The sequence below is a fragment of the Strix uralensis genome, chromosome 18, assembly GCF_047716275.1.
Source record: "Strix uralensis isolate ZFMK-TIS-50842 chromosome 18, bStrUra1, whole genome shotgun sequence".
NCBI classification, from domain to species: domain Eukaryota; kingdom Metazoa; phylum Chordata; class Aves; order Strigiformes; family Strigidae; genus Strix; species Strix uralensis.
This window is the reverse complement of record NC_133989.1, coordinates 1,225,397-1,250,797: the sequence shown is the minus strand read 5'-3', so window position 1 is coordinate 1,250,797 and position 25,401 is coordinate 1,225,397. Positions and strand designations below refer to the sequence as shown.

Genomic DNA, 25,401 nt, shown 5'->3' with positions numbered 1-25,401 from the left:
GCTGCTGTGAAGGTCCGTAAGGTGCGTTACACAGGGCGGTGGTCCCTCTGGTGAGGTCGGCCATGGGGTCTACATTCCCCCCATGGTGCTGGGATCAAGGGTCCCTGGTGCTGGCCCTGTGCCAGGACTAGGTGGGCAACTGGACCCATGGCAGCCGTAGGCCGTGGCACCATCCAGCCCGAGGGGCTCACCCCGGCTCGGGGACGGTCTCGACGGCGACAGTTTGGGAACACGGACGGCTCCTCCCCGGCAGCCGGGGTTTTTCAGAGGGGATTGCACAGTTCTGTTCTCGCTCTGACTGTCCTGACCTTCCCGTCACGCTGCGGCCCCGGGGGCAGCCACCGCACCCCAGCCACGCTGACCCCCCGCAAAGTTCGGGTGCTCCTACACAGAGACCCCAGAGCCCTTCCTGAAGTGGGAACAGTCGCTGCTCCCCAGAGCAAGCGGGTCCAGCCCTGCCCACCCCCCCCAGTACAACCGCCCTGCCCTGGGACCGACTCACCGCGTCCCCCCACTCCTCCATCGCCCCGCGCTGGCCACAGCCAAAGTCCCAGCTGGGTCCCTGCACGTCCCCACGTGCCGGCCACGTGTCCCTGCCACGGGGAGCCCTGACCGGTGGCCCTGGCTCCCGCGCACCCCCAGGACAGGAGGGTCCAGCAGTGACGTGGCGTGGGACCCTGCTTTGCTCCGCTTCCACGACAGGCGCGAGCGGGGAACAAGTGGGGAACCGGCTTCCCCTTTGAGTCACTCGTTGGGCAAGGCCGGGCTTTTGGCGGCCAGAGCGCTGCGGTGGCCCCCGTGTGTGCGCAGAGGCTGATGTCACAGTGGGCTCCCTGTCCCTGATATAAGTCCTGGTCGGGCTGGGGCACGGGGACGGGGTCCCCGCGACGGTCAGGTGTCCCGCAGCCATGTCCTCTGCTCCAGCCGCCAGGTCCCGGCACCGTCCCCAGGGCGCAGTGGGGCTGGCGGGGCTCTGCCTTCTGCTCCTGCTGTTTGCCTGCGCGCCCGCCGCTGCCACCAACCCCGGCATCAAGGCCCGGCTGACCCGGAGGGCGCTGGAATTCGGTGGGTTTCACGCTCCTGAGCACCCGTGGGGGGACTGGGCAGGCGGTGGAGAGGGACAGTGCCCAGAGCGCCTGGGCGGGGGGCTGGAGGGGTGTCCTGGTCCCGGCTGCTCGCCCCCTCGACACCCCAGCCCCTTCCCTGGCGCCCTCCCCCAAAGCCCCGCTCTGCCCCAGGCCAGCGCTTTGTGCTGGAGCTGCTCCAGCCGCTGCTGCAGAAGGAGCACGAGCTGAACCTGAGGGGCACCTACGACAGCCCAGTCCTGGGGACACTCACCTACACCGTGCCCCGGTAAGAGCCACCCCTGGGGTCCCCGTCCCGGCCGTGCCCCGGGGCGCAGCCGCGAGCCCAGGCTGCCCGTGTCACGCAGGATCCGCATCCCTGAGCTGCAGATCGAGAACTTCACCGTGGACTTTGCCGAGGACGTGGGGGTGAAGCTGACGGTGCAGCGCGCCCGCATCCGCCTCAGCGCTGACTGGGGAGCCCAGCTGGGCGCCGTGTGAGTCCTCACCCGCACGGGGCACAGGGACAGGGACCTGGGTGGCTCTGAGGGGTTCAGGGCCAGGTTCTTGTTCAGGTTCAGGTCCTTGTTCTCACCCCCGCTCTGTCCCCAGCCAGGACAAGGGCTCCATCGAGCTCCACATGCGTGACCTGGCCGTGGCAGCGGTGCTGGGGGTGAGCGTGGATGGCGGCGGCCGCCCCACAGTGTGGAGCGCCGGCTGCGACGCCCACAGCACCGACCTGCACGTGGAGTTCCACCGTGGACACAGGTGATGCCAGGACCCCCTCCCCATTCCCCTCCTGTCCCCAGCATGCAGGGGGGGAGTCCCCCATGCCCCCAGCCAGGGTGGTGGGCCGGGGGAGGTTGGGGTGCTGTGGGGTGAGCTGAGGACCCCGCTTTTCCCCGCAGCTGGTTCTACAACCTGCTGGCACCGCTGCTCCAGAGAGCCCTGAGGCAGCAGCTGAACAAGCAGGTGGGTGCTGGGTCCCTGCGCTGGGGGGTGTCAGTGTCCTCACCCCTTGCCCCATGACGGGCTCAGCAAGTGGCTTGGGGACCCCCCCGGGCTTGGGGACCCCCATCCATGGGCTCGCTGATGCCCTGCTCTGCTTCCAGCTCTGCATCGAGATCCGCAGAGGCGTTGGAAGGCTGGAGGCTGCCCTGAAGAATGTGAAAGGTGGGTGAGGGGACCCCAGGAGCTGGGGATGGGGCAGGAGGGGGCCAGGCAGAGTGGTTCCGGGGGGCTGGTGCCCGGTGGGGTCTGCAGGACCCTTCGGTGGGGCAGGACCCCGTCAGCCCTCACGTAGGCAGAGCTGGGGCTGCGGGAGGGGGCCAGGGGTCCAACTCCCCCTGACCACTGCCATATCCCTGCAGTGTCCACCCAGCTGGACGCCTTCGCCGCCATCGACCTCTCACTGCTGGGGCAACCGGCCATCACGGTGCAGCACGGCGACGTCGCCCTCAAGGTAACGCCATCCCGGGCGTCCCCGGCTCCGGGAACGGGGCTTGGGGAGAGCTGGGCTGAGCCTCACGTCCATCCGTCCGTCTGTCTGCGCAGGGGGAGTTCTTCAGGGTGGGCAAGTGGCAGCAGAGACCCTCCTCGGCGCTGCCCGTGGCGCTGCCTGTGGCGCTGCCCACGGCACACGAGCCCATGCTGCTGCTGGCTGTCACCGAGTTCGTCGCCAACTCGGCCGCCTTCACCTACTTCACGGCCGGGGCCCTGCGCAGGAACCTCTCCAGTGACATGGTAGGAACAGGGCTGTCCCCCTCGGGGGGTCCCCTGGGGGGGTCCCCGCGCCTGCCTGTGCCTCCTGGCCCCAGCACCCCGACCCCTCCACTGCCTTCCAGGTCCCGCGGCGGTTCCCACTCCAGCTGAGGACCAAGAGCCTGGGGCTGTTCTCCCCGCAGGTGGATGCCGGTGGGACGGGACGCAGGGAAAGGGGACACGGGTGGGACATGGGGTGGGACACAGGGAGGGTGGGGGGCAGGTGGGACACAGGAGGGGGGGAACGTGGGATGGGATGCGGGAGGGAGAGGACGCAGGTGGGATGGGACATGGGGTGGGACAGAGGTGGAATGGGATGCAGGAGGGACAGGGGTGGGACGTGGGAGAGATGGAACATGGGGTGCAGGGGAGATGGGATGTGGGGGAGATGGAACATGGGATGGGATGCAGGCAGGATGGGCAGGATGGGATGCAGGGCGGGATGCAGGGGAGATGGGATGCTGGCAGAGGAGATGGGATGCAGGAGGGATGAGATGCAGGGGAGATGGATGCGGGGTGGGATGCAGGCAGGATGGGCAGGATGGCATGCAGGGAAGATGGGATGTGGGGTCACACACAGGCAGGACTGGAGGCAGGATGGGATGCTGTCGGGATGGGACACAGGCAGGGCAGGATGTGGGCAGGTGGACCATGGGCAGGACAGGATGCGTTGCCCACCCTGCCTGCACCCAGCCCAGGGCAGGGCAGCGACGGGGCACACAAGCCTGGGGCGGTGGTGGAGACCAGCTGGGAGCGTGGGCTGGTGGCCATGGTGCTGGCGGTGCCAGCGTGGCTCCTGTGCCAGCCCAGCCCTGGTCCCCCCCAGCTCCAGGAGCTCTTCCCGGACCAGCCCATGGAGCTGCATCTCTCGGCCCGCCGGCAGCCTCAGCTCTCCTGCCGCCCCGACGCCCTGCACGGGGCCATTTTCGGCTCCGCTGAGGCCTTCGTGGTGCTGCCCAACGCCACCCGCGTCCCCGCGTTCCTGCTGAACATTGTGAGGGGCTGCTGCTGCCAGGCTGGGGCCGTGCTGGGCAACACTGGATGATGTTGGGTGGTTCTGGGTGATGCTGGGTGACACTGGGCGACACTGGGTGATGCTGGGGTGACACTGGGCAATGCTGGGTGATGCTGGGGTGACACTGGACGATGCTGAGCGATGCTGGGTGATTCTGGGGTGACACTGGGTGATGATGGGGGTGATGCTGGGCAATGCTGGGTGACACTGGGGTGGTGCTGGGTGATACTGGGGTGACACTGGGCAATGCAGGGTTGCAGTCACTGCCCTGCTCTTTCCAACACCTCTTCTTGCTGCAGGATGCCAACGTGACGGGGAAGCCGACCATCACCAGGAACAGGCTCGGGGGCACCGTGAGGCTGACGGGGTGAGTCCCCCACCCCGTGCTGGGTCTGGCCTCCCCTGGGGGGTACCCGGGGAGCTCCCCCCATCCTCCACCTCTGCCATTTGCCTCCCTGGGTCCTGCATCGCCTGCTCAGACCCCATCCCGCCCCCGGCCCTCACCCAGACCAGCTGCCCTGGCACCCCGGGTCCTCCGCTGGAGCCGCTCTGCCGGGCTCCCAGCCCTGCTGGGGAGCTCAGACTGTCCCTGCCCGGGGAGGGGACAGTCCCCGTCCCTGTGCCTGGCTCTCACCCTGCTCTCGTCCTGCAGGCTCAGCGTGGAGCAGGTGACATCTCACGTCGGCCCAGTGGAGGTGAGTGGCTGCGCTGGGGCAGCCGAGGGGAGCCTTGGGCTCTGTATGGCCCTGGGAGCAGGGTCTGGGGGGGTCTGGGGGTGCTGCGGGGACCCTGTGCACGGCCAGTGCTGCCAAGTGCCTGCACAGGGCTGGCAGGGGAGCTGAGCTGGGCTTGGGGGGTTTGCCTGTCCCGCAGGTGGAGAGGCTGGAGACCGCACTGAAGTTCGGGCTGTGGCTTTTTGGGGTGCCCTGGGCAAACAGTGAGTGCTGTCCCCATCCTGTCCCCGTCCCCCCTGCCCCATTTGCCCCCCACTCACAGCTCTGCTCTCCCCCCGCAGAGCGGCTCCAGGCTGGCGTCCCCCTGCCTGTCCCGCGCGGCCTCAGCCTGCTCAACCCCCGGCTCTCGCTGCAGGAGGTGGGTGTCACCGCCGTCCCCTCACCCCGGTGCCCCCCCATGTCCCCCCCCCGCCCCGGCTCACCCCGACTCCCCACAGGGCTTCGTGCTCATCGCCACGGACCTGCACTACGAGCCGTGAGACCAGTCGCTGTGTGGGAACCTGCTGGCCCCCCGCAAGCCGTGGCCCACTGGCAACCAACTGCCAACCACGATACCATCGTGGCCCCGTGGCCGGCAAAGCTGCCCCCAGCCTGTTCGGGGGCTCCTCGGCCAGGATTAAAGCTGGGAGCGTGGCTCAGCCGAGTGTGGTGATTTGGGGAGCCCCTGCAGCCGCGTCCCCCAGGCCGGGTCCCGTTTCCCGGCTCCGTGCTGGGGCATCGCCGTGTCCCCGGCTGCGTGGTAGGGTGAGGGGTCCCGTGGGGGGTTCAGTGGGGCTGGGGGGGCGAGTCTCGCGGACGGGGGGTCACCCCCAACCCTTGGGCGGGTGCCCTCTGCCCCCTCCGCCCCAGCAGCCCGGTTGCAGCAGCCGCTGCGGCGGCAGCTCCACAGCAGCTCCCCCGTCGCCCACGGGATGGAGCTCGTGTCCGCAGCCGCCCACCGCGTCCCGCCGGCCCACGGCTCCCGCCTCCCCCAGCACCACCCGTCCCCTCCGGGGTGTGCAAGGGGGGGGTCCCCTTTCCCCAGCGCAGCGGTGGCAGAGTTGGGGGGGGCTGCAGGACCCAGCGAGGCACCCACGGGACGGGGCGGCAGGGGGACTGCCTCACCCCAACAGGACTGTGGATGCCCCGCCCGGCCCGGCTCCCCGCTGGTGCTGAGCCCACAGCCCCAAAATCAGCACCCTCAGCCCAGCTGAGCCTGGCTTGGTGCTCCCCCTCCCGCCCAAGCCCCATCATGGGGACACAGGATGAAGATTTGGGCCTGGCTCAGGGCAGAAGTAGAAGGGACGGGTTGAGGAGGGGGGGCTGTGACAGAGCCAACCCTGGGACAGCAGCAACCACCCCCCTTCACACCTTGGAGCACCCCAACCCTTCCCCGGGCAGGGAGAGGCCCCATCCCCCCCCCCCATCCTGCCCAAAGCCCCCCGAATCCCCCCCAAACCCACCCACCCCCCCCACCCGCAAAGACCACAGCACCAGCAGCAGCTCCAATGCCAAGAGTTTATTAGTGGACTCACCTCCACCTGCAAACCGAAGCGGCCACGGGGCTAATGCTGGTCCTCGCGCTGCCCGCGTGGGATCCGCGTGGGATCCGCGTGGGATCCGTGTGGGATCCACAGGCGCCGGGAGCGGCTCCTACGCGGGGAGCGCGAGTCCATGCTCGGGGGCCAGGGGGGACCCCCCCAGAGCCTCCCGCCACCCCCCACCTCGCCCCGTCCCCATCCCACCTTGGCCTCTGCAGGGAGCACGGCCCCACACATAAATACGGACAGACAAGATAACAAAAATAGCATTAAGAGTATTCACAAATGAATTAAAAACTACTCGGATATGTACAGCAGAGCGCGGGCGCGGGGGGGGAATGTGCAGGGCCGAGCCCTCCTGCGCAGCCGGGTCTGGCGGCGGCGGGCGCGGGAGGACGAGGGGGTTATTTCTCAAAGCTAATTTCAGCTCAAAGCCCGGAGGTCCCCTCCCCGGTGACAGCGTGGGGAGGGAGGGCGGGGTGAGGGGGGAAGCCAGGCACCTCTGCCACTGCACGCACCCGTCACAGCCACGCCACGGGGACAGGGATCTGCCTGCGCTACGGGACCGGCACCGAGCTCCCGCTGTCCCCACCGAGGCTGCCGGGCGGCGGGGACAGCTCGTGGGCTCACTCCCACCTCCCCCGGGCTCATGCCTGTGCTGGCCCCAAGGCTCGGCCACCCCCGGGAAGGGCAGGGGCATCGCTCTCCCCCTGCCCCTGCCACCCACCCAGCTCTATTCCTGCGCTCCTGGACGCCACGGCCCCAGAGCCCCTCGGGCCAGCGCTTGCCCCCCTCCCTCCTTTGCCAGCCCGGAGGGGCAGGCGTGAGGGGAGGGGGGGATGCACACTGCCCCACAGCAAGCTACATTCAGAGGGAGCAGGAGGAGGAAGAGGAGGAAGATCCCTTCAAAGCAGGCACAGCCCTGGGCTTGATACACGAGGCTGGCCTCAGCTCCCAGCAGTGCCCAGGGCTCGGGGCTGAGGGCAGAGCTCGTTGCCCCCAGCCACTGCCTCGTCCTCCCCGCTCCCCCCGCTCCCACCACCACCACGGGGACAAGCTCTGCCCGGAGGAAGCGGGGATGGGATTTGGGATGTGGCAGGGAAGTTCCATCCCTTTCGGCAGCCTGGCTCTTCCCAGGGCCCGAGCAGGCCGGAGACAGGGGTACGGAGCCTCGACCCTTGCTCTGGCTGGGGAACCTTATATTAGTGACACATCTACACACACGCACGCACTCACACATGCAAAAATAAGTCTGTTTATTCTCTTCAAAGTGATCTAGAGGACCCTGCAGTGCTGGGACACCTTCTAGCCAGTTCTCCCCCCCAGCTGCCTGGACCTCCCCAGCGCTGGGAGCTGTCGGCTGAAGTGCTGCATCGGTCTCAGCGCTTTTAAAACACAACGGAACGGTAAATAAGACGGGCTACGATAAAAGGAGCTGGCGGCACGAGGGAGAAAGCTCCGTGGAGCAGGATGCTCGGCCGGGAGGTGGAGGGGCTGCCTGCTCCCCCCACTTCCCTGCCCGGTGACAGTGCTCGGGAGCGGAGTGTAGTGGATGTGGCGGCGAAGGCGCAGCCGTCCCGGCGATGGGGGGGGGGGGCGGGGGGAGGCAGCGACGGGTCACTTGCGGCTCAGCAGGGATCCCAGCAGAAGCACTCCTGCCACTGTCGCCCCGGTCAGGAGCCATTTGTTGAAGGTCTCCTGGCCCTTCCTCACCTCGGCAGCAGCATCGTTCCCGTAGAGGTCCACAAACCGCTCCTGTGGGGAGAGAGGAGTGGTGAGGAGGGCAGGGGGAGCGGAGTGCAGGGACCTTCTCGGTGGGAAGGGGCAGGAAGGCTGCCGGGCTCTCGCTGGGGTGCTGGGGACTGGGAGGGTGACAGATGCCTTGTGCCTCCTTGCTCTGAATCATGCACGGAGGGCGATGGGGGAAGCACAGGACCAGTCATGAGAGAAGTGGATGCCAGAAAGGATTTGCAAGGAGAACACCACGCGGGCAGGGCAGGAGATGCATCACGTGCACGAGGCACTCTAAAATTAGCATCAAAGTGTGATAAAAATCATTGCAGCAGGAAAATGCTGGGCTCGACTCCACGGCCGAGGCCTGGGGGAGCAGCAGCAGGGTTGGTGCCCATGACTGTGGCAGGAGCCCACACCACGCATCCCTCCGCCGCTCTCGCGTCCAAAGCGGAGCCTCCTGCCTCCCCCTCCCCACTGCCGCACCCCGGCAAGACAAGCACCCCCCTGTCCCGGCCGGTGCAGGTTACTCCGCAGCACGAGCTGGATTTTGTGAATCCCCGTGGTGAAGGCAGATGCTCTGGGTGGCGAAACTGCTGCCTTCCCCCCGCCAGGCTTTGGGCAAGCAGGCCAAGCAGGAGGCCTGGCCAGGAATGCAGTCACTCCGGCCTGGCCCGTCCGAGCCAGCCACCTCCAGTCCTTCGTCTCCAGCAACACCAAGAACCGGGCGGATTTCGCCACGCAGCAAACGGCCACAGCCCCTCTCCCTCCGGGGCAGACGTGGGACGGGGCTGGGGACAGATGGCCGTGGCCTGAACTGGGGGGGAGATGGAGGACAGAGAGAGCGACCACCAGAGCTGAACTGCTCCTGAAAACAGGCTCTGAGAGCGCACGCCTGGCCCCTGCGCCCGCGCAGCACCCCCAGGGCACGATGCCACCTGCTCCCCCGGGCACTGGGACCAGCGCACGGATAGCTGCTGGGGTCCCTGGGCAGGCTCCGTGAGCAGGGAACTTCACGCCCCAGCAGCTCCCAGGTTTATCAGCGCTGAGCAGGAGCACCGGGGCGAGAGGGAGCTGGAGCTGCGAGCTCCAGGCTCAGGGATCGCAGCCGGTCGGCGTCAGCAGGGGCTTGATGCTGTCGCACCTCGAGCCCATCTTCCCGACAAGGTCCCCTGTTCCTGATAAGTAAATGCAGTTCCAGTAACCCGGCTGCTCTGGGAAAGCAGAGATAAGCCCGACTGACGCTGTGCTTGTGTCACGCCTTAACATGGCCTCCCCGGAGGCAGGGGCAGCATCCCTGCCTGCCTGGGTCTGGCAGCCCTGCCTGCACGCTGCCTCCCCACAGCCTGTGACAAGCTGCAATCGCTGCCACAGGATCTGGGGGGGGGGAGTTCGGTGGCTGGCTCGTGGCTGGGATCGAGAGGCTCTTTGGGCAGGTGCCTCTCCATCGCTCAGGGAGACACGGTGCCAGTCCCCTGGCTCCCCCAAAGCAGCCCCAACATGGTCATGGCTTGCAGGGTGTCTCCTCACCTTGCCACAGACTCACGATCGAGCTCACACGCAGCATTTCACAGCGAGGCGTGCAACACACAGGCACGCTGGCTCCCAGGGAGCTGGGCTGTGTCCCTCTCCTCAGCCACAGGCCTCTGGTGAGCTGAGCACCTCAGCACCCGCCTCTGCCCCACCAAAGCTCTTCCCTGCCTTCCACCAAACACCGTCTCCAGCATCCGCAGGAACGGGCACGGTGGTGGCTCACGCCCAGGTGCCATCCAGGGAGAAAGGTGAGGGCTGCTGCCCGCTGCCAGCCCCTCTGCCCAGCCGCTCGCCCGGGGTGACGGCTGCACAAACAGCCGGTGATGTGCTGCAGGAGAGGGCAGAGAGGAGAACCCAAACCCAAGGAGGGGATATTTTTAATTACGGCACAGGAAATCCCTCTGCTGATAGGTGGTGATGAGCAACGGAGCGGTGACAGAGCACGGCAAGGGGCAGCGAACCGAGAGCAGGCTGGTGGGGATGGAGGGCACAGGGGAACCAGGGCAGAAGGCAAGGGCTTGTCCAAAAACGCCAGCTGCGGAGAGCCTCCACCACCCCTAAAACATCCCTTTGTACCCTGCTCCCCCCGGGGAAGGTCCTGCCCTCGGACACACGTCCCAGCCGCGCACTCACAGCACCCGGTGCTGCGGGAGCACTCGGCGGGAGGAAGGAGGCTGCGCCCTCATGATGTATCCCCCAGAAAAAGCTGCTTCGCTCGGGGATTGAGGAAGCCCTGCCCCACCGCGAGCCCCACACGTCTCCGCAGGCTCCTCCCGACCCACGGGAGGGGACGTCCCCACCATCCCCAGGAAGGCTGCAGAGGTGGAAGGGGCCTGGCGGTCACCTGAGCCTCCGTGCTGCCTCCTCCATGGCATGTGCCACCGAGCTTGGGGAAAGGCAGTTCCAAGAAGTACGTTTTGAAGCCCCTACTTCTAAGAAAAGGAAGTGTTTGTTGAACAAGAGATAAATGGCATACGGCGGAGAGAAAGCTATCGGGTGCTACAGGCGGAGAAGAGCATGACAAGAGCCCTGCGCAGGCAGGGAGGGGACGCGAGCCCCTCTCCTTCCCCCTGGGAATGGAGCAGCAGCTGCTGGAGACGCAGCCGGGGGCTGCAGGAGACTCGGGAGGGGAGCGAGCGCCTTGGCCTTCCTCGGGGAAACCGTCCCCAGGAGCTGCGATAGCGCAGCCCCGGCACAACTGCGATCCCAGATGTGTCCCCTGGGAATGGCGATCCCAGAGCAGGGGGAGTGGGAAAACAGGCAGGAGTGTCCTCCCTGCCGGTGCTGGGGGCGAGTTGAAGGTTAGGGAAAGGCAGCTTGCTCCGTTCCCACACCACCCCGGGCCTCGGCCGCTCTGCACCTGAAGCCCAGCACTCCCAGTACCGATTCTGACCTCTCTGGCCTGGTGGCTGGGATCTCAGGCTTGCCCAGACACGTCCAGATATTTCTGGCCTCCCCCAGTCACCTTTATCTGAGAGGAAATATTTGGAATTCCTCAGTCACTCACAAGGACTGCGGTAGCAACAGCACGTCAGTGTCTCAACCGCCCTCTCCACGTGCCCGTGGGCCTCTTCCACCCCAGAGAGGACAAGCTGTTCCGTTGCCGAAAACCCGTCACATCCCCTTCCCCACCCCGAGTGACAGACACGTCCGAGAGGAGGATGCTCTGGGGCAGGCGATGAGGAAGCAGCGAGAGGTTATGCCTCTGCAAAAGGCAATTCCCCCTCTTCGCCGCTCTTGCCCCAGTGCTGGGGAAGGACACGACGTTTTCTTGCTGGAGCTTAAACCAGCACTTGCTGGGGTAGGGGGGGGTCCCCTCCAGCTGCATGTGCTGCTTGCAGGAGGCAGAGGAGCTGGAGATCCAGACTCCACCCGTGCCCACCAGCCCACAGAGCTGGGGCAGGGACGTTCTGCAGTGCCAAAGGCTCTCGAGACACCTGCAGTGCCCCAACCCGCACCAACCATTTCAACATCGCCCAGCGACAACACAGGACACTGCAGGAGAGAGAAGAGAGGAGGAGGTCTGACCCAGGGTGCTCTGGCTCGAGTGGGAGAGCAGATTAATCAAGCACGAGGTCTGGCTGAGAGACAGTTCACATCCTGGCCTGGAAGCGGGAAGGGGAAGAGCCAACATTTCAGCCTGTCGCTGGTCCCCACCGCAGAGCTTCGGCTGGTTTCATTCACCAGCGCCGCCCAAGCAGCTCCCCCGGCCGAGCGGGAGCAGAGCAGTGGCTGGATCCCATTCAGGGCGAGCGGAGCAGCCCGGGTTCCTCTTTCAAGCCCCAACACTTGGGGAAAGAGGATTCAGTAACAGACACTGGACCGTGAGGGCAGGTGAAGGAAGCAGATGTGGGCAATGAAGCCCCAGCTGGTCTCTTGCGGGTCAAGCGGAAAGGGGAGGGGAGAGTTTGGGTGCTCAAAGCTTCCCTTGCATGGGGAGGTGAAGGATATGGAGGTCCCTGAGACACCAGCACGAAGCTCTGAAGCCAGCAGAGAAGAGCTGGGCTCTACCAGGACTATTCACAGTGAACCAGCGGCGTTTTATGAGACCCTGACTCCAGCAGGAGCTACAGAGCTGCCCCACGCCCCCGATACCCAGCCAGCCTGTCTTTGAGACAGACGCCCACCGCAACCAGCTCAGCACATGCAAAAGCCTTTCCCACCTAAGGATCTTCATGTGTTTTATAAAAAATTAGCTGGTTCTCCCAAACCTCCTGCGGGATAAGTCAGCATTGCTCCCAGACGGATCAACAGAGGTGCGAAGAGGTTATGTGCTTTGCCTGGAGTTGCATACGAGCCAGTGGCGTGAGCCACAGCATCTGACTCCCAATCCAGGCATTCTCGTCATGAGGCAATGTTTCACTTGAAAACAAGGCAGCTTCTGTTATACCTTCGCCATAACTACAGCTGTGTTACTGCTAAGAGGCCTAACACCAATCGCCGACCACGACTGGAGTCATCTGGACAGACAGACATTTGTTAATGAGATGCTGGGAACAGTTTTGTGCTGAGCAGCGAGACGAGCACGGAAAAAGAAAAGCAGCAGCTCAGCGCAGACCACAACAAAGCCCTGCACCGACAGCAACCTGCTCCCAGAGCCCCTTCGGGCTGCCAGCTCACCACGTGGGACTGGCATATGTGAACCTGGAGGTGAAGCACAGCGGGGAAAAGGCAGCTGAGATCTTTCCGAAAAAAAAAAAGAAAACACAAGTATTCCCAAAGGCTGCCACTAGGATCCTGTAAACACAGCTCGGTGGGTCTCTCTGTGCTGGGAAAGTCGAAGAGACATCGTGGAGGTCCTCCCTCTGCTCTGCTCCCCCAGACATGTGTGGCCCCAGCCCTGTCTGAAGCCCAGACCCTGCAGGAGGGCGGCAGGGACACAGAACGCGCCTGCCGACACGGGCACACCACCCCAAGGAAACCTGCCGTCCAAGGCAGAGGTCTCAGAGCTCCTCCAGCTCACCAGCTGCACCCCCCTGGCCCCCGTCAGCACCCTGGGCAGGCTGGGGATGGGGTGGGGAAGGGGCTCTGGGGACAGCACACTCGCAGGTGCAAAGGCTCCGGAGCCCCAGCTCTAACTGTTATGCAAATGGTGACCTCCAGGGAAGCAGCTGGTGATCTCCATGACAATGGCAGGGAATGCCACCCACCCCACTGCCCCTCCTGCCCTGGGAGTGGGTGCTGGGTGCTGCCCCTGGCCGAGCTCCAGGGCTCTGCATTCAGAGAACCCCACGACTCTGAGGTTTGCAGCCGTAAACTCAAAAGGGTTAATTAAAGAAGCACATCCCCGCCTCGCTCCCCGTGGGGAGGTTGTCCCTGGGGCCTCGGCCCCAAGCCCAGCAAACCTGCGGGGCTTCAGCCTAGTGAGGGCAGAGCCAGCTCTTTTCTAACCAGAAACAAACCCTCACTAGCACATTCCAGCCCTAATCCTCGCCGCGGCAGCCTCCTGTCAAACTGGTTTCATCACCAGCTCCAGGGAACCTGCAATAACCCCACACCATTCAGCACAATTTCAGCATTTTCCAAATACATGAAAGGGGCTACGGTGACAGCTTGTAACCCCCCGTCCCTGCCCCGGGAGACCGCTGTGCGCAGCATGAGATGGAGAGCAGGGAATCGCGCTCTCCGTTCCAGAAATCTGCCGAAACATTCGTGTGTATTAAAGCAGGAGACGGAGCAAATGACTAATCTACTCGCATCCATCTTTCATCAGTGTTTCTCCCAGAATTAACCGGGCTGAGGGCTCCCGGAGGTGTCGAGGCCCCCGGCGCGCTCGGCAGCAGGACGGCTGGCAGGCGACGAGGCTGCGGTACAAAGGCACAGCGAAAGAAGAACATGTTGGCTGAGCCGGATCCACTCAAGAGATTAGCACCTGCTGGGAATGGGATTGTTTTCCAAAGGGCATTAAGTGGAATAGTCCGAGGCAAGACGGTCTCTCTGATGCTTCTCCCCACCGGACAGATGGTGTCTGAGCCCCGGCAGGCAGAGCAGCCCTCCCGCCTTTGTGCGAGGGGCGCGCTCGGGGGGCAGGGGAACACTCCTGCTTTAATTTCACGGTTATCTGCCGCCTGCGGGGCCGGGGAGCCCGAGCGTCGCGGCCAGCTCGCTGCGTCGGACAAGCGCCTCGGCAGAGTCCCCCACAACCGAGGAACAAAGCTCAATTTTCACCTTGTCATTGCTTTTCCCAGATGTCACAGCTCCTCTGCAATTGTGGCCCTTGTGTAACTGTGGGGAAACCTGCGCCGAGGAGACGTGCCGTGCTCACGTGCGCGCGGCGGCCCAGCCACGTTCCCTCCTGCCCTGGGGCTGAGGCGTGCGATGCCCACAGCTCGACCGCACCGCCAGCCTTACCCCAAACCCACCCTGCAGGGAGCAGCAGCACTACCAGAGCCCGGGGCGGGGCCAGGCTGGGTGCAGGGATGGTCCCCAGGGGAGTCACAGCCTGGGGAAGGGTCACCTGGTTGTGCCACCTCAAGCCACTTGCCCTCCAGCATCCCGGAGGAGCGGTGGCCAAGCCACACCGCTTCCCGCTTCAGCCCCTGCACCTCACGAGGCTGTAATTCTTACATGCCACTTGAATGAAAAAGGGGAAAGGGTGGAGGTGCAGGAAGAGGAGGAAGATGTGCTCATTCTGTTTTCACTTCCTGTTAGTCCACATGAAATCTCAAATGATTCAGGCCATGAAGTCCCTTTTAGCAAAATCCTTGCTGACTTGAGGGCAGGAAGCAGAGTCGGCAGCTGATGCAGCAAACGCGAGAGCGCGCGGTGCAGCACGAGAAGGAGACTTTGTGCTCTGCCCTGGGCTCCTCCATACGTGTTGTTGCATGAAATAATCACTGGCTGGTGCACTGGAAGCTTCTAAATGAGGTCAGTTGCTCTAATAAAAGATATTAGCTCTCCGGCAAGTTGAATACACTGGTGAGCCATACCATTACAGGATGGAAGCTTGCAACACTGCTGTGATGGCTCATGACAGGTAGCAACACCTCATTTTCTCCATACATAAGTCAAACGTCACCCAGACACTACCCTGGGCCACATACATGCCCAGCTCCCACATCCCAGCCCAAACCCTGAGCCAGCTTGCCACGAGTTACACACAGAGTAATGTCACGTACTGCCACCAGCCGTGCTGCCTGCGTGACACTAGTAGTGTCCCCAGTCTGCCTCAGCCTCAGCGATGACAAAAAACAGTGTCTGGTTTGAGCCCAGAGGGAAACTGAGCACCAGGTAGCTGCTCACTTGCCCCTTCCCCCTCTGGAATGGGAAGGAGTAATAAAGTAGAAGGCTCAGGAATTGAGATAAGGACAGGGAGGGGTGTCTCACCCATTACGGTCATGGGCAAAAGACAGACTTGTTAGGGGAAGGAAAAAAGAACATCAATTTAATTTAAACACTAACAACAACAGAGTGGGACAGTGAGAAGGGTTATCACATCCTAAAAATACCTCCCCCCACTCCTCCCTTCTTCCCAGGCTCAGTTTTGTTCCCAACCTCTCTACCTCCAGTGGCACAGGAGGCAAGGAAATGGGGGTGCAGTCAGTCCGCTGCTCCTTCCTCCTCAGGGGTGGGGGACACCCCTCACACTCTTCCCCTGCTCCACGTGGCTCCCCTCGCACAGGAGACAGTCCTCCACCAACTTTCTCCGGTGTGAGTCCTTCCCACAGGCCACAGCCGTTCCCAGGCTGCTCCAGCGTGGGTCACCCCCGCGTGCTGCAACCCTCACAGCACCAAACTACAACAGCGGGGGCTTCTCCTCCCCCCAGAGTCCAGTTGTGCCGGTGTGGGGTCCTGCTCAGGCCGCAGGTCAGCCTCTGCTCCTCTGGTGACCCCTGCGGGTGGTGGTGGGTGGCAGGGGGGCCCTGCTGTCTCACCCGGGATACAGGGGGGCTCCGCACCGGTGCATGTCCCCCCTTTCCTCCTTCCTTCCACTGCCCTCAGCATTCACAGAGGTGCCCTTCTCGTAACTTGTCCTCACAACTCCCAGGTTCCCCTTCTCAAATACGTTATCGCAGAGGAGCAGTCACCATCGCTAATTGGCTCGGCCTTGGCCAGAAACGGGTCCAACTTGGAGCTGGGGGAGCTTTGAGAAGCTTCTCACTGGAGGCCACTGCTGTATCCCCCTCCCCTGCTACCAAAAACCCCTCCCCACACACCCAGCACCACCCAAGAGATGTGCAAATGGGACTAGTATCATTTGGAGAACTAATGAAGTGGTGCAGACAGCTGTCCCGCTCCACCTGAGCGTGGCCTTAGTTGCACCCAAGCCCAACCAGCTGTGCCAGCTTAGGCCTCTTCTCCGAGCTTCCCAAAGCGCCCTTCACCCTCCCGCAGAGGAGAAGACCCTTCCGTGCTCCTTCGGGAAGCAGCTGGCTCCAGCAGCTCCCTCCCCTTGGGCGCCCAATCCTACCCCCACCAGACAGGTCCCTGCACGGCTCTGCCCGTCGGCCCCTCGCACACCTCCCGGCGCGAGCAGCTCCTGCTCCCGCTCAAAGCCCTGCCTGCTGCCAAGTTGTCACGTTTTGAAGTATTTGATTTCAGTCTTAAGAGCACCTGCCTGGCAGCGGTACAGGCAGGGAGAACCTGCCTGCTCTTTGTTCTTGGCTAGGCGGAGCACGGAGCTGAGAACACCTGCCTCGGTTTCCCCCTGAGCTCAGGACTAGGGCTTGAGCGGGGAGCTCTGGGCCCGTCCTAGATCAGGAGCAGGGGCAGAAAGGCTGAGCCCAGCCCTGCTCCCGCCGGAGGCTCCTCATCTCCAGGGCTCATCTCCCCGAGCAGGTTACTGATGCCAGAAGCTAGCTACTAATTGGATCTACTTAAATCAGAAGCTACGTCTGCAGACACAGCTGAAACACAGGCTTGAGCAGGAAGGAGGATAATGCAATAAATTCAAACAGCTCTCCCTAGGGGAATCACACAGACCCCTGAAACTTCCCTCTTCGCAGATACAGCCTATCACCCCTCCTTGGGCACGCTGCGTAAATGCAGGGGCAAGTGGTGGTCGAGAGAGCAACCAGCCCCAAGCCCCCCCGAAACGCCACGCTCACCCGCGTCCCTGCTCCCAGTAGCAGAGGGAAGGCAAACCAGTTACAGCACAACGTTCAAACAGATCCCGTGGCCACAGGAGCCTCTCTGCTTAATGCTCCGAATCTTGTTCCTCCCTCCCTCGCTACCCCGGAGGCAGGCAGCAGCGCTGAGTGCACTGGGTTTCCCATTAAAGAGATCCTGGGAGACAGCACTGGGCTGGTACACGTGAGCACGTGTCCGAGAGAAGACACGGGCGGCTGGAGAGACGCTGGCTGCACGGAGGAGCCGCGGCGGGCGCTCCCGCCGGCAGGCAGACCTTCGCAGCACCGCTCAGCGCTCAGATTTTTCTTGGTTTTTTTTTTTTGCTAACTAAATTAAACATGAGGGTAAAATAAGCAAAATACCTAAAAATAAAAAAATAAACCGAGCATTTCTACAGCACAACTAGGTCACAGCTCCCCAGCATGCAAGTCGTGGCAGCTACGGCTCAGCCCCTTGAGCCTCTTGGGTTCAAAACTGACGTCTCTCTTAAAAGGCTGCCTCCCGAAACCCACACCTGCGCCCCGGTGAGCCCAGCTGGAGCCATCTGCTAACGGCTCGGCCTCCCGGCAGCCCTCTGTCCCCTCGCTCCGCCGGGCTGTTCTGCTTCTGTGGCAAAGAGGAACCCTTCTCCCCACCTGAACACTCCGAAGCTGCCCTGGTGCCCCCAGCAAAGCCCTCGCGTCCCCTGCCAAGGGCGTGCGGCGGGGAAAGCTCTTGCACGCCTCGAGAAAGCACATCCTCTAACTCAAGCCCTTGGCATCCCAAGGATGACGAGGAGCGGGACTTCAGAGCTATCTTGCACCCAACACTCCTGTGCACATCCTTCCAGGCAGGGAGCAGGGAGGAGGAACAGTTTCCCTGTCCAAGGCCAGGGCAGCAAACTAAGGAGTGCCCTGGCACGGAGGGACACTGCTTCCCTTTCATGCCTTCGTTACGTGCGTTAATCTTTAGTAGCTCAGAACAATAGTGTTTAAGGGTAACATCCCTCTTGGGAGGGTGGAGGAGGAGAGCCTCGCTGCTCTCCTGCCACGCAACAGCGGAGTCACCCCGCAGAGCATACCTTGGCACTGAATCAGCCATCCCGACTGCCAGCGGGGTCACAGAGGGGAGAGAGCAGCCACCCCCAGCCCCCTTCTGCTCCCCCAGCAGAAGCCACCATTAATCCCTCGCCTCTCGGTTCAGCAGGTCTGCAACACTTCCACAACTGATACCCATCCCTGCCCTTCCCCCAGCTCCTCCTGGGAATACTCCAGCTTTACAGCTAGTGGGGAAAGAGCTGCTGGAGAAATACTCCTTGTAACGTCAAGGTGGGACTGTGCTTACAGCCGTCAGCAGCTTGGTAAAAATCAAAGGAGAGAAGCTTAAGCAAAGGCCTCGAAGCATCGTGCCACCATTCAGCCTGTAGCCGGTGCGGGCCGCAGGCATATCGCTGCTCCTGGGGGTAAACCACCAACACCAACCGTCCAGGAGCTCCAGGAAATCAGGTGCAGCCACGTACAGCAAGCTGCAGCTTCCACCAGGGAAAAGAGAGCACGTTGCTCCCCCCCACCCCACCTTCTGCTGCGGTGGGACACCCCGTTGCTGCTGAAATGGGGAGATCCCGGGCAGTGCTCAGGGGGAGCCAGCTCCAGTTTCAGAGAGGAGCAGGATGATCAGGAAGACTGACATTACTGAGAGCAGCTGTGAACACAGAGCAGCAAGAAACAGTTTGTTAATTATTTCACAGGGCTCGTTTTTTTTTTTTTTTAAATGACGCTCCATTCTTCGGATTAAAGAACCTCAGAGTGCTTTACGAAGCTGAGTTCCCAGTGGCTCCCCTGGGAGGGAAGGAAACGCTATCCCTTTAGCTGAAAGACCACGGGGTTAAGTGGGCTGCTCTGAGCCACAGGCAGCGATGGGCAGGAGCTTTGCCTTCCAGGCGCCTGCTCTAATCACAGATCTAAGGAACGTAATCAAACTGCACCGAACACCGACAAGGAAAACAGGCAGGGCCCCAAAGAAGGAGAACCCAGTAAATGGGGCGAAAAGCAAAACTCTGAAAACTCGCCTCTGCATCGTTCTGGGTCTAGCGGCAGGAATGCTGCTGCGGGCCAGGCAGGAAGCTGCAGTGGAAGTCATTCCAATGGCATTTCCTGGAGAGCACTGCAGAAAAGCCTCCCAGGTTGCAGGCAGGGCGAGAAGCTGCCAGAGATCTGCGTGCTGAGCCCAGCTCTCCCGCCAGGATACAGCTACCTGGGACGGCCGTGCCAGGCAGGACAGCCCGGGCCAAGAGCCTGCGGCAGCGAGGGCCGGGCAAATCCCACGGCCAGGGAGGAACACCCGGCACACGAGGGGACACGAGGGGACTCAGCTGTGATGGCAGCGGGGACATTGCCTCAGCTGCAAGGGATCCAGAGTGTAAAATAATTAGAGGACAAAGTGGAAAGGGATAACCCAGCTAAGCTTCGCAGGTCACCGGTTGGGATTCATCTCTGAAATATCCACAGTCGCCTCCTCCCGCCAGCCCTGCTGCGTGTTGGCCAGCACGTGAAACCGATGGCTGTGATCTCCAACAGGATTAGCAGCACCAGGGCATCCCCGAAACCCGACGTATTGACCCCTAAACTGGCAGAGCTCTGGCAAACAGCGCTCACCCCAGAGGGGGCTGCCTTCCCCACAGGGTGCCACGCGCAGCCGTGCCTCCTCCGCACGCGCAGGGCACGCCGAGTCTCAGGGCACAACAGCAGCACAATTCAAACTCGTGCTTATGTCACGCTGCCCCAAAACCGGGAAGGCACAGGGACCCTGGGGCAGGCGGGATCAGCTAGATAATGTGGCGGTTGCAGGGAGGGCTTCTGTGGGATACCTGGGTCGTGCCACAAAGCCAAAAAGCATTTCTGAGGAGCCGAGAAGCAAAGCCTAGCTCTCAACCTGAAATCATTGAGAAGGTTGGAGCAAGAGCACAGGACAAAATCCCAGCTGCGTTCTGTCATATGACACAGGCTGAGTCATTTCCTATCATTCAAGAAAAAAAATTAAAAAGATAGAAAATGAGTTGGCTATATTGACATCTTCTAAGGGTTTTCCCCAGACAGAACCACAAGCTTCCAGTCCACCACAGAGCGACACAACATGTACATCCTGGCACACCGAGTCCTGCACGGCCAGGGCCGGCTGAGAGCCCGGGACGCGCGGAGCCATCGCGGGAAGCAGTCTGTCCTCCGTCAGCCTAGCCCAATTTGTTGGGATTCAGATGTCACAGACTGGTGACAAAGATGCTTTCAGTCCTGGCCTGACACAGCCCCTTCATGCTGGTCCCCACCATACACCCTGCAAACAGGAAACCTCTTGCTTGCATGTCCGTAGCCCCCACAGAACACCCTCTTCAAATCCCGCTCTGAACGTGGATTTAGCCTTGAAGGAAAAGCTGTCATCCACAGGAGGAACTACTGCTCCCTTTCCTTTCTCAAACAGATTACACACGGTCAGTAGATCTCTGCCTGCCAGGCTCTCTCCTGCTCACCCTGCGCTTCCCCCTCACCAGATTTCTCCCCCCCGCCCTGACTCCTGATCCCCACTGGGATCACTGTTTGAGCTTCACAGCTAGTGGGATCTGGTCCTGGCCAAAGCAACTGCCCCAGGAAAGCCTCCTCTGGTTCTGATGGCTCTCCAAGGCAGCAGCTCTCTTCTAGCTGGTTATTAAATGCCCCCCTCGGGTCGTTCTTGTTTGTTTTCTCAGTGCCAGATTGCAGAGAGGAGGGCAAACCAAGGCAGAGCCAGTAAACGTGACAAAATACACCCGCGTTAACGCTATGTATCAGGATGTACCATTTCCCCCTTGCCTCAAAGAATGGTTTCTCAAGAAAACTGCTCCAGCTCAGCACACAGCAGCCCTAACAGGCCCCTCCAAAGGCAACCTGCACCCCGCAGCCATCCTACGCTTGCCTTTGTTCCACTGGTGGGGAATGAAACAGAGCTTCCTACACAACCAGGCTGCGCGACACTTGTGATGGAGCCGCGCTCCTTCCCTCTTCCGGAGGGGCTTTCCAGGAAGAGAAGTGCTGCAGCACTCCAAAACACAAACCACCTGGTCCCTGCCAAGCAGGCCTGCCAGAACTTGCATCCCTCTCACCGGGACCTGCCTGCTGCACCTCTCGGGAGAGCTTTGTTTGCGTGGGACAGGCTCTAACAGCTCAGATGCACCAAACAGGCTCCCTGTGCAAACAGGGCGGCGGGAGAGGGGCCGCCCGGTCACGGCGAGCGCAGGGTGGCACTCTCTTCTTCCAGGGAGAGCTGGCGGCAGGCCAGCAGCGTTCTCCCCGCAGCTGGAGTCGCGCGAGAGCGAAGCAGAGCATCCCCACGCACGCCCCACGCGTGAGGAGCTCTTATGGCCCCCGTGCTGCCAGCTGCCCCCTCCCCGCCCCAAGAAGTGGCACGGCCACCCCCACGCCGAGAAGGGACACGGTGTAACCTGGGCGTGGAGCAAAGCTACAGCTGAGATGTCAAACAAGCACCGGGTTGGGGTTTGCAAGAGGCTGGCAGCAGCCACACTGCCCAGCCCTTTTTTTTTGGTGGCTGGTGGGGTGGATCCCCTCCCCTCCAGGGCCTTTACCACCCTGCCCGGCTCCTCTCCAGCTGCCGGCACAGCCCGGGCAGCAGCACAGCCTGAGCAGTGAAGTTAGAAACCCTGTTCAAGGTTAGAAGAAGAGAGCAAGGCTGTTCCCCAGGGTGGGAAACATGGCTAGCGGCGATCTTCAAAGCGAGAGCTGGTGGGCGGGTCAGATAGAGAGGAGTCCTGACCCTTCTGCAATCTGTTGAACAAATATTTGCTCCAAACAATGAATTTAGAGACAGACACAAAAAAATTGAAGAGTCTTAATCGTGGTGGTTGGGGGTGGGGAACAGAGGGAGGAGATATTTCATTCCCTGCAAGCAGGGACCAGTGATTTTCCACCAGTGATTTAATCTAAATCCCCCAGAGAGTTCATTTACAAAAAATCAGATTGCATTATCGCCTAGGTCTCCAGGATACAGCCCAATCCGTCACTAACAGCAACAGCCACACTAGCTTGGAAACCTCAATTTGATCACTCAATTCCAAGACTAATCTGTGGCTTTAAAAGCCAAAGCCAGAGGGAGGGGGAAGGAACTCAGCATTTGGCCAGGGTTATCTGCAGGATGAGAGAGCTAATGGGCCAGATACAGCCTGATGAAATGGCCAGCAGATCCCGGGTTATTAATCGAAACCAAGCTCCTCTGTCTGAGCAGCCCCACCCAGGCAGTGCCCCAGGGCGGCCACATTCCTGGGATTCCTGTACCCTGGGTGAACCCCTCCCTCTCCCTGGGTGCACCGGCTCCCCGTCTTTTCCAGGGTCCCCAGCATCGCCGGCCAGACGCGAGGAGCTGGGGAGCTCTGTGGGGCTGCTGGGCCTCTCCTGTGTCAGGAGGGTGCAGAGCACAAGAGCTGGGCTCAAAGGTTCCTGCCCTCTCCTTGAGATGCAGGGGCCTGCTGGCGGACTAGGAGGTGAACGGGGCTGAAAGGCCTTGGCTCAACAGCAAGGCAATTCCCCACCGTTTAGATGCTAACGACTGACAGCGTGAACCCTTCCCAGTGGGCACCAGTAAAGGTTACACCAGCAGGGAATCACTAAAGATGCAGAAGCAAAAAGAAAACTCAAGACATCTGTAGGTTGTATACCTCCCGCTGGCAGTCCCAGGCAGCACGGCCCAGCCGGACCCGGCATTTCAGGAATGCTTCCTGAAGAAATGCTTATTCATGTTAATACCTCACCACTGAGAGCTTACGGGGTTTGCTGCTGGGGCAGCTGGGAGCGTTGCTCCCTGCCAAGCAAGAAGCAGCTGCAGGTCGAGCAGAGGTTGCCCCCACCTCAGTCCTGGCTCCCGCCGCACCAGCTCAGGGCAGGCCCAGCACCCACCCACCCACCTTCACCGTCAGCACAGCAGAAGGCAAAGTCCTGACTCCAGAATGAAGAAGTGGCTGTTACCCGGGCAGACCACAGGCCGGCCCGCCGGAGCTCTGCGCGCTCGGAGAGGAGGAAGCTCCGCTCCCTGCTGTTAAATGACACCAGGAACGTGCCTGGGAGCAAGGGCTCCCGCCCGAAGAACAAGCTTGGATGACATTAGATTTCCAAAGGCTCTTGGAAAACAGGTCTTTTATGTAACATCCAGGGAGAAGGACACGGCTGAGTATAAACTGTGTCATTGCAGTGGACTGACCCTCTTGGGGCAGAACATTAAGAGCACAGAGGGAAAGGCCACACACCCCTTTATCTCCCTGCAAGGTCTAGGACAGGCACTAGAATAAACACTGCAGGGAGCTGCGCTCCGGTTTGACCGGCACCACTGCCAGTCTGGAGCAAGGGAGGACACCGGCAGCCATCCCCACCAGGGAGAGGAGTTCTTACCCATCCGCCATTCTCCTGGATCCAGGGATCTAGGTGGTCGGTCAAGTACATGGTCATCCAAGATACAATGCGTCCCACCAATACCCGCATCTCCTTGTCAACGCTCTCCACGCACAAGGCTCCTCCGAAGGAGAAGAAAGCCACGATGCGACCCCAGTTCACTCCATCGCGGAAGAGTTCGTTCACTACCTGCTCAAAGCTCTGATACGCCGTGCCAGGGGTGATGTGGAGCTGGGAAGTGAGGTCGCTGAAAGCCCGCCGGTACCTCAACTCAAATTCATCCCCCGCCTCTCTCAGCGCCTGCCTCACATCGGCCGCTTGAACGATTCCATGGACTTCGAGGCTGCTCCGGTGCACGGCGGCTCCGTTCACTACGTGGCTGGCGGGCGGGTGCCAGGAGGGGCTCCCGTTGAGGACGCCGTCCATCTCGGCGTCCTCCACTGCAAAGTCAGTCCTGTTCTCATCCTCCTCCTCCAGCTGACTCCAGCTGTATCCCTTCTGCGAGAGCTTGTAGGAAACAAAGTCAATCACTAACTCCCGGTTACTGCTGGACATTTTCACACCTGGGACACCCTCAATGAGTCCATGGTCCGGAGCACAAGCAGATCAGCACTTAGCAGGTCCCGACTCCACTCTTCTTCTTCACGACCGATGGAAACATCTGACCTTTGCACAGACAAACACCAGAGGAGGAGAGAGACAAAGAAACGGTTAACGCTGCAGCCTTTAGATGCACCCGAGCCATTACCGCCCATAGCTTATCGTTAAGACTGAGATCACCCCGCAGCTTTATGCCGAGACTCAGGGCCACCGGATTGAAGCCGCACAGAGAACGGACTGCAACACCCCCCTCCCGGGAAACCAACCTCCAACCCCAGGGGACCCCCAGGCTTGCTCTGAGCAGCCCCCGGAGCCCAGCCCCGGGGTCTCACCGGGTGCAGGTACTGCCTGGAAGGCGGGCTGCGGGCCGGGCCGGGGCGGAGGCGGCTCTCGCTCTGCTGGAGCTGCGGACCGGCCCGGCCGCGCTCCGCCAGTCCCGGAGCGCCGCGGAGGCGGAGGCAGCACCGCCCCCGCCCCGCCCGTTAAAGGGCCCGGCTCCCCCCGCCCCCTCCGCCGGCTCCCCCCGCCCCCTCCGCCGGCGTTGCCCAACGGCGACCGGCGGAAGCGGGCAGGCAGCGTTGCCTAAGGGTTAAGGAGCCCCGTACGGGGCCCGGTTTGACGGTAACCGCGGCACAGCCCCCCACCCGCCTTGTCGGGGGTTAGCTCGGCCGGGCGCAGCCCCAGCCCCGCCCTCCCGACACCACTCGCCGGCGGAGGAGAGCCGAGGGGATAAACGGCTGAAAACCGGCGAGTCCTCGCCACCAGGGCCGGGCTCACCGGGCACAGCCTGCCCGGAGCTGCCGCCGCCCAGCTCCTTACGGGAGCGATTCCGGTCACGCGCTGCGCTTAGCAACGCGCTGCCACCGGGGCCGGACCGGTGACACACCGGGCCGCGGCAGGCGGGACGGCCGCAGGGGGCGGCCTGGCCTGCCCGCCTCCCCCACCCCCGGCCACCGTACCGCCCCTCGCGGCCACCGTACCCGCGCGGGGCGGGGCGGCGCGCACGGGGCCCGCGCACGAGGGCCGAGACGGCGCCCACGCCGCCCCCCGCCCCTCACTCGCCAGCCAATCACCCACCGGGAGAGCCCCGCGGGGCGGGGCCCGGGAGCGGGCTCTCCCATTGGTTGAGCCGCGCGTCGCTCAGGGCCTGCCCCACTCCGCCCCTCACCTCAGCGGCCGGTGGAGGGTCCGCGGCCTTCCCGCCCCCGCCCCGCGGGCCCGGCTGGCAGCGACGCCGGGGGTCGCCGGGAGCCCCGCCGGGCCTCGGCCCGCTCAGCAGTCCCCGGGCTCCTTCCGCATCATCCGCCCAGCGGCCGCCGCGCTCCTGGGCCGCGCCGGGGGGGTGCGGTAGGGTGGGAGGGGGCGGGAGGAGGCGGCGCGCATGCGCACGGCGGTGCGGAGCTGGGCGGGGAGCGCCGCGCGTGCGCGGGAGCGGCCGTTAACGGCGGGGCGTGCCGAGGGCGCCTGCGC

General features: G+C 62.7%; 2 protein-coding genes across 6 annotated transcripts; one reads left to right on the top strand and one right to left on the bottom strand.

Moving 5' to 3' along the window:
* The first annotated feature begins 867 nt into the window (after positions 1–867).
* On the top strand, positions 868–5,211 carry LOC141951751 (bactericidal permeability-increasing protein-like). The gene is made up of 15 exons (XM_074888361.1): positions 868–1,065; positions 1,239–1,353; positions 1,433–1,561; positions 1,677–1,832; positions 1,973–2,036; positions 2,177–2,237; positions 2,435–2,526; positions 2,619–2,807; positions 2,909–2,968; positions 3,652–3,819; positions 4,140–4,207; positions 4,493–4,535; positions 4,714–4,777; positions 4,856–4,932; positions 5,012–5,211. The coding sequence occupies exons 1-15, from the start codon at positions 909–911 to the stop codon at positions 5,051–5,053; spliced, it is 1,485 nt and encodes a 494-aa protein (XP_074744462.1). The 5' UTR covers positions 868–908; the 3' UTR covers positions 5,054–5,211.
* An 846-nt stretch (positions 5,212–6,057) lies between these two features.
* Positions 6,058–25,296, bottom strand: BCL2L1 (BCL2 like 1). 5 transcript variants are annotated; one of them, XM_074888640.1, is made up of 3 exons: positions 25,100–25,296; positions 23,332–23,997; positions 6,058–7,849 (listed from the first exon to the last, which is right to left on the bottom strand). In XM_074888640.1, the coding sequence occupies exons 2-3, from the start codon at positions 23,884–23,886 to the stop codon at positions 7,712–7,714; spliced, it is 693 nt and encodes a 230-aa protein (XP_074744741.1). In that variant the 5' UTR covers positions 23,887–23,997; positions 25,100–25,296; the 3' UTR covers positions 6,058–7,711. The 5 variants fall into 5 exon arrangements, with proteins under 5 accessions (XP_074744741.1, XP_074744745.1, XP_074744743.1 ...); XM_074888644.1 differs by having other exon boundaries at positions 23,332–23,992; positions 25,100–25,283; XM_074888642.1 differs by lacking the exon at positions 25,100–25,296 and adding an exon at positions 24,751–24,863.
* Between the last annotated feature and the right edge of the window lie 105 nt (positions 25,297–25,401).

Bases quoted from the DNA above. Each gene is read 5' to 3' on its own strand.
- LOC141951751 (XM_074888361.1), top strand. From the start codon at position 909: ATGTCCTCTGCTCCAGCCGCCAGGTCCCGGCACCGTCCCCAGGGCGCA. The intron at 3,820-4,139 runs GTGAGGGGCTGC...TTCTTGCTGCAG, and splicing joins CCGCGTTCCTGCTGAACATT to GATGCCAACGTGACGGGGAA. The intron at 4,208-4,492 runs GTGAGTCCCCCA...CTCGTCCTGCAG, and splicing joins GGCACCGTGAGGCTGACGGG to GCTCAGCGTGGAGCAGGTGA.
- BCL2L1 (XM_074888640.1), bottom strand. From the start codon at position 23,886: ATGTCCAGCAGTAACCGGGAGTTAGTGATTGACTTTGTTTCCTACAAG. The intron at 7,850-23,331 runs GTAAGAACTCCT...CTCTCCCCACAG, and splicing joins TCCAGGAGAATGGCGGATGG to GAGCGGTTTGTGGACCTCTA.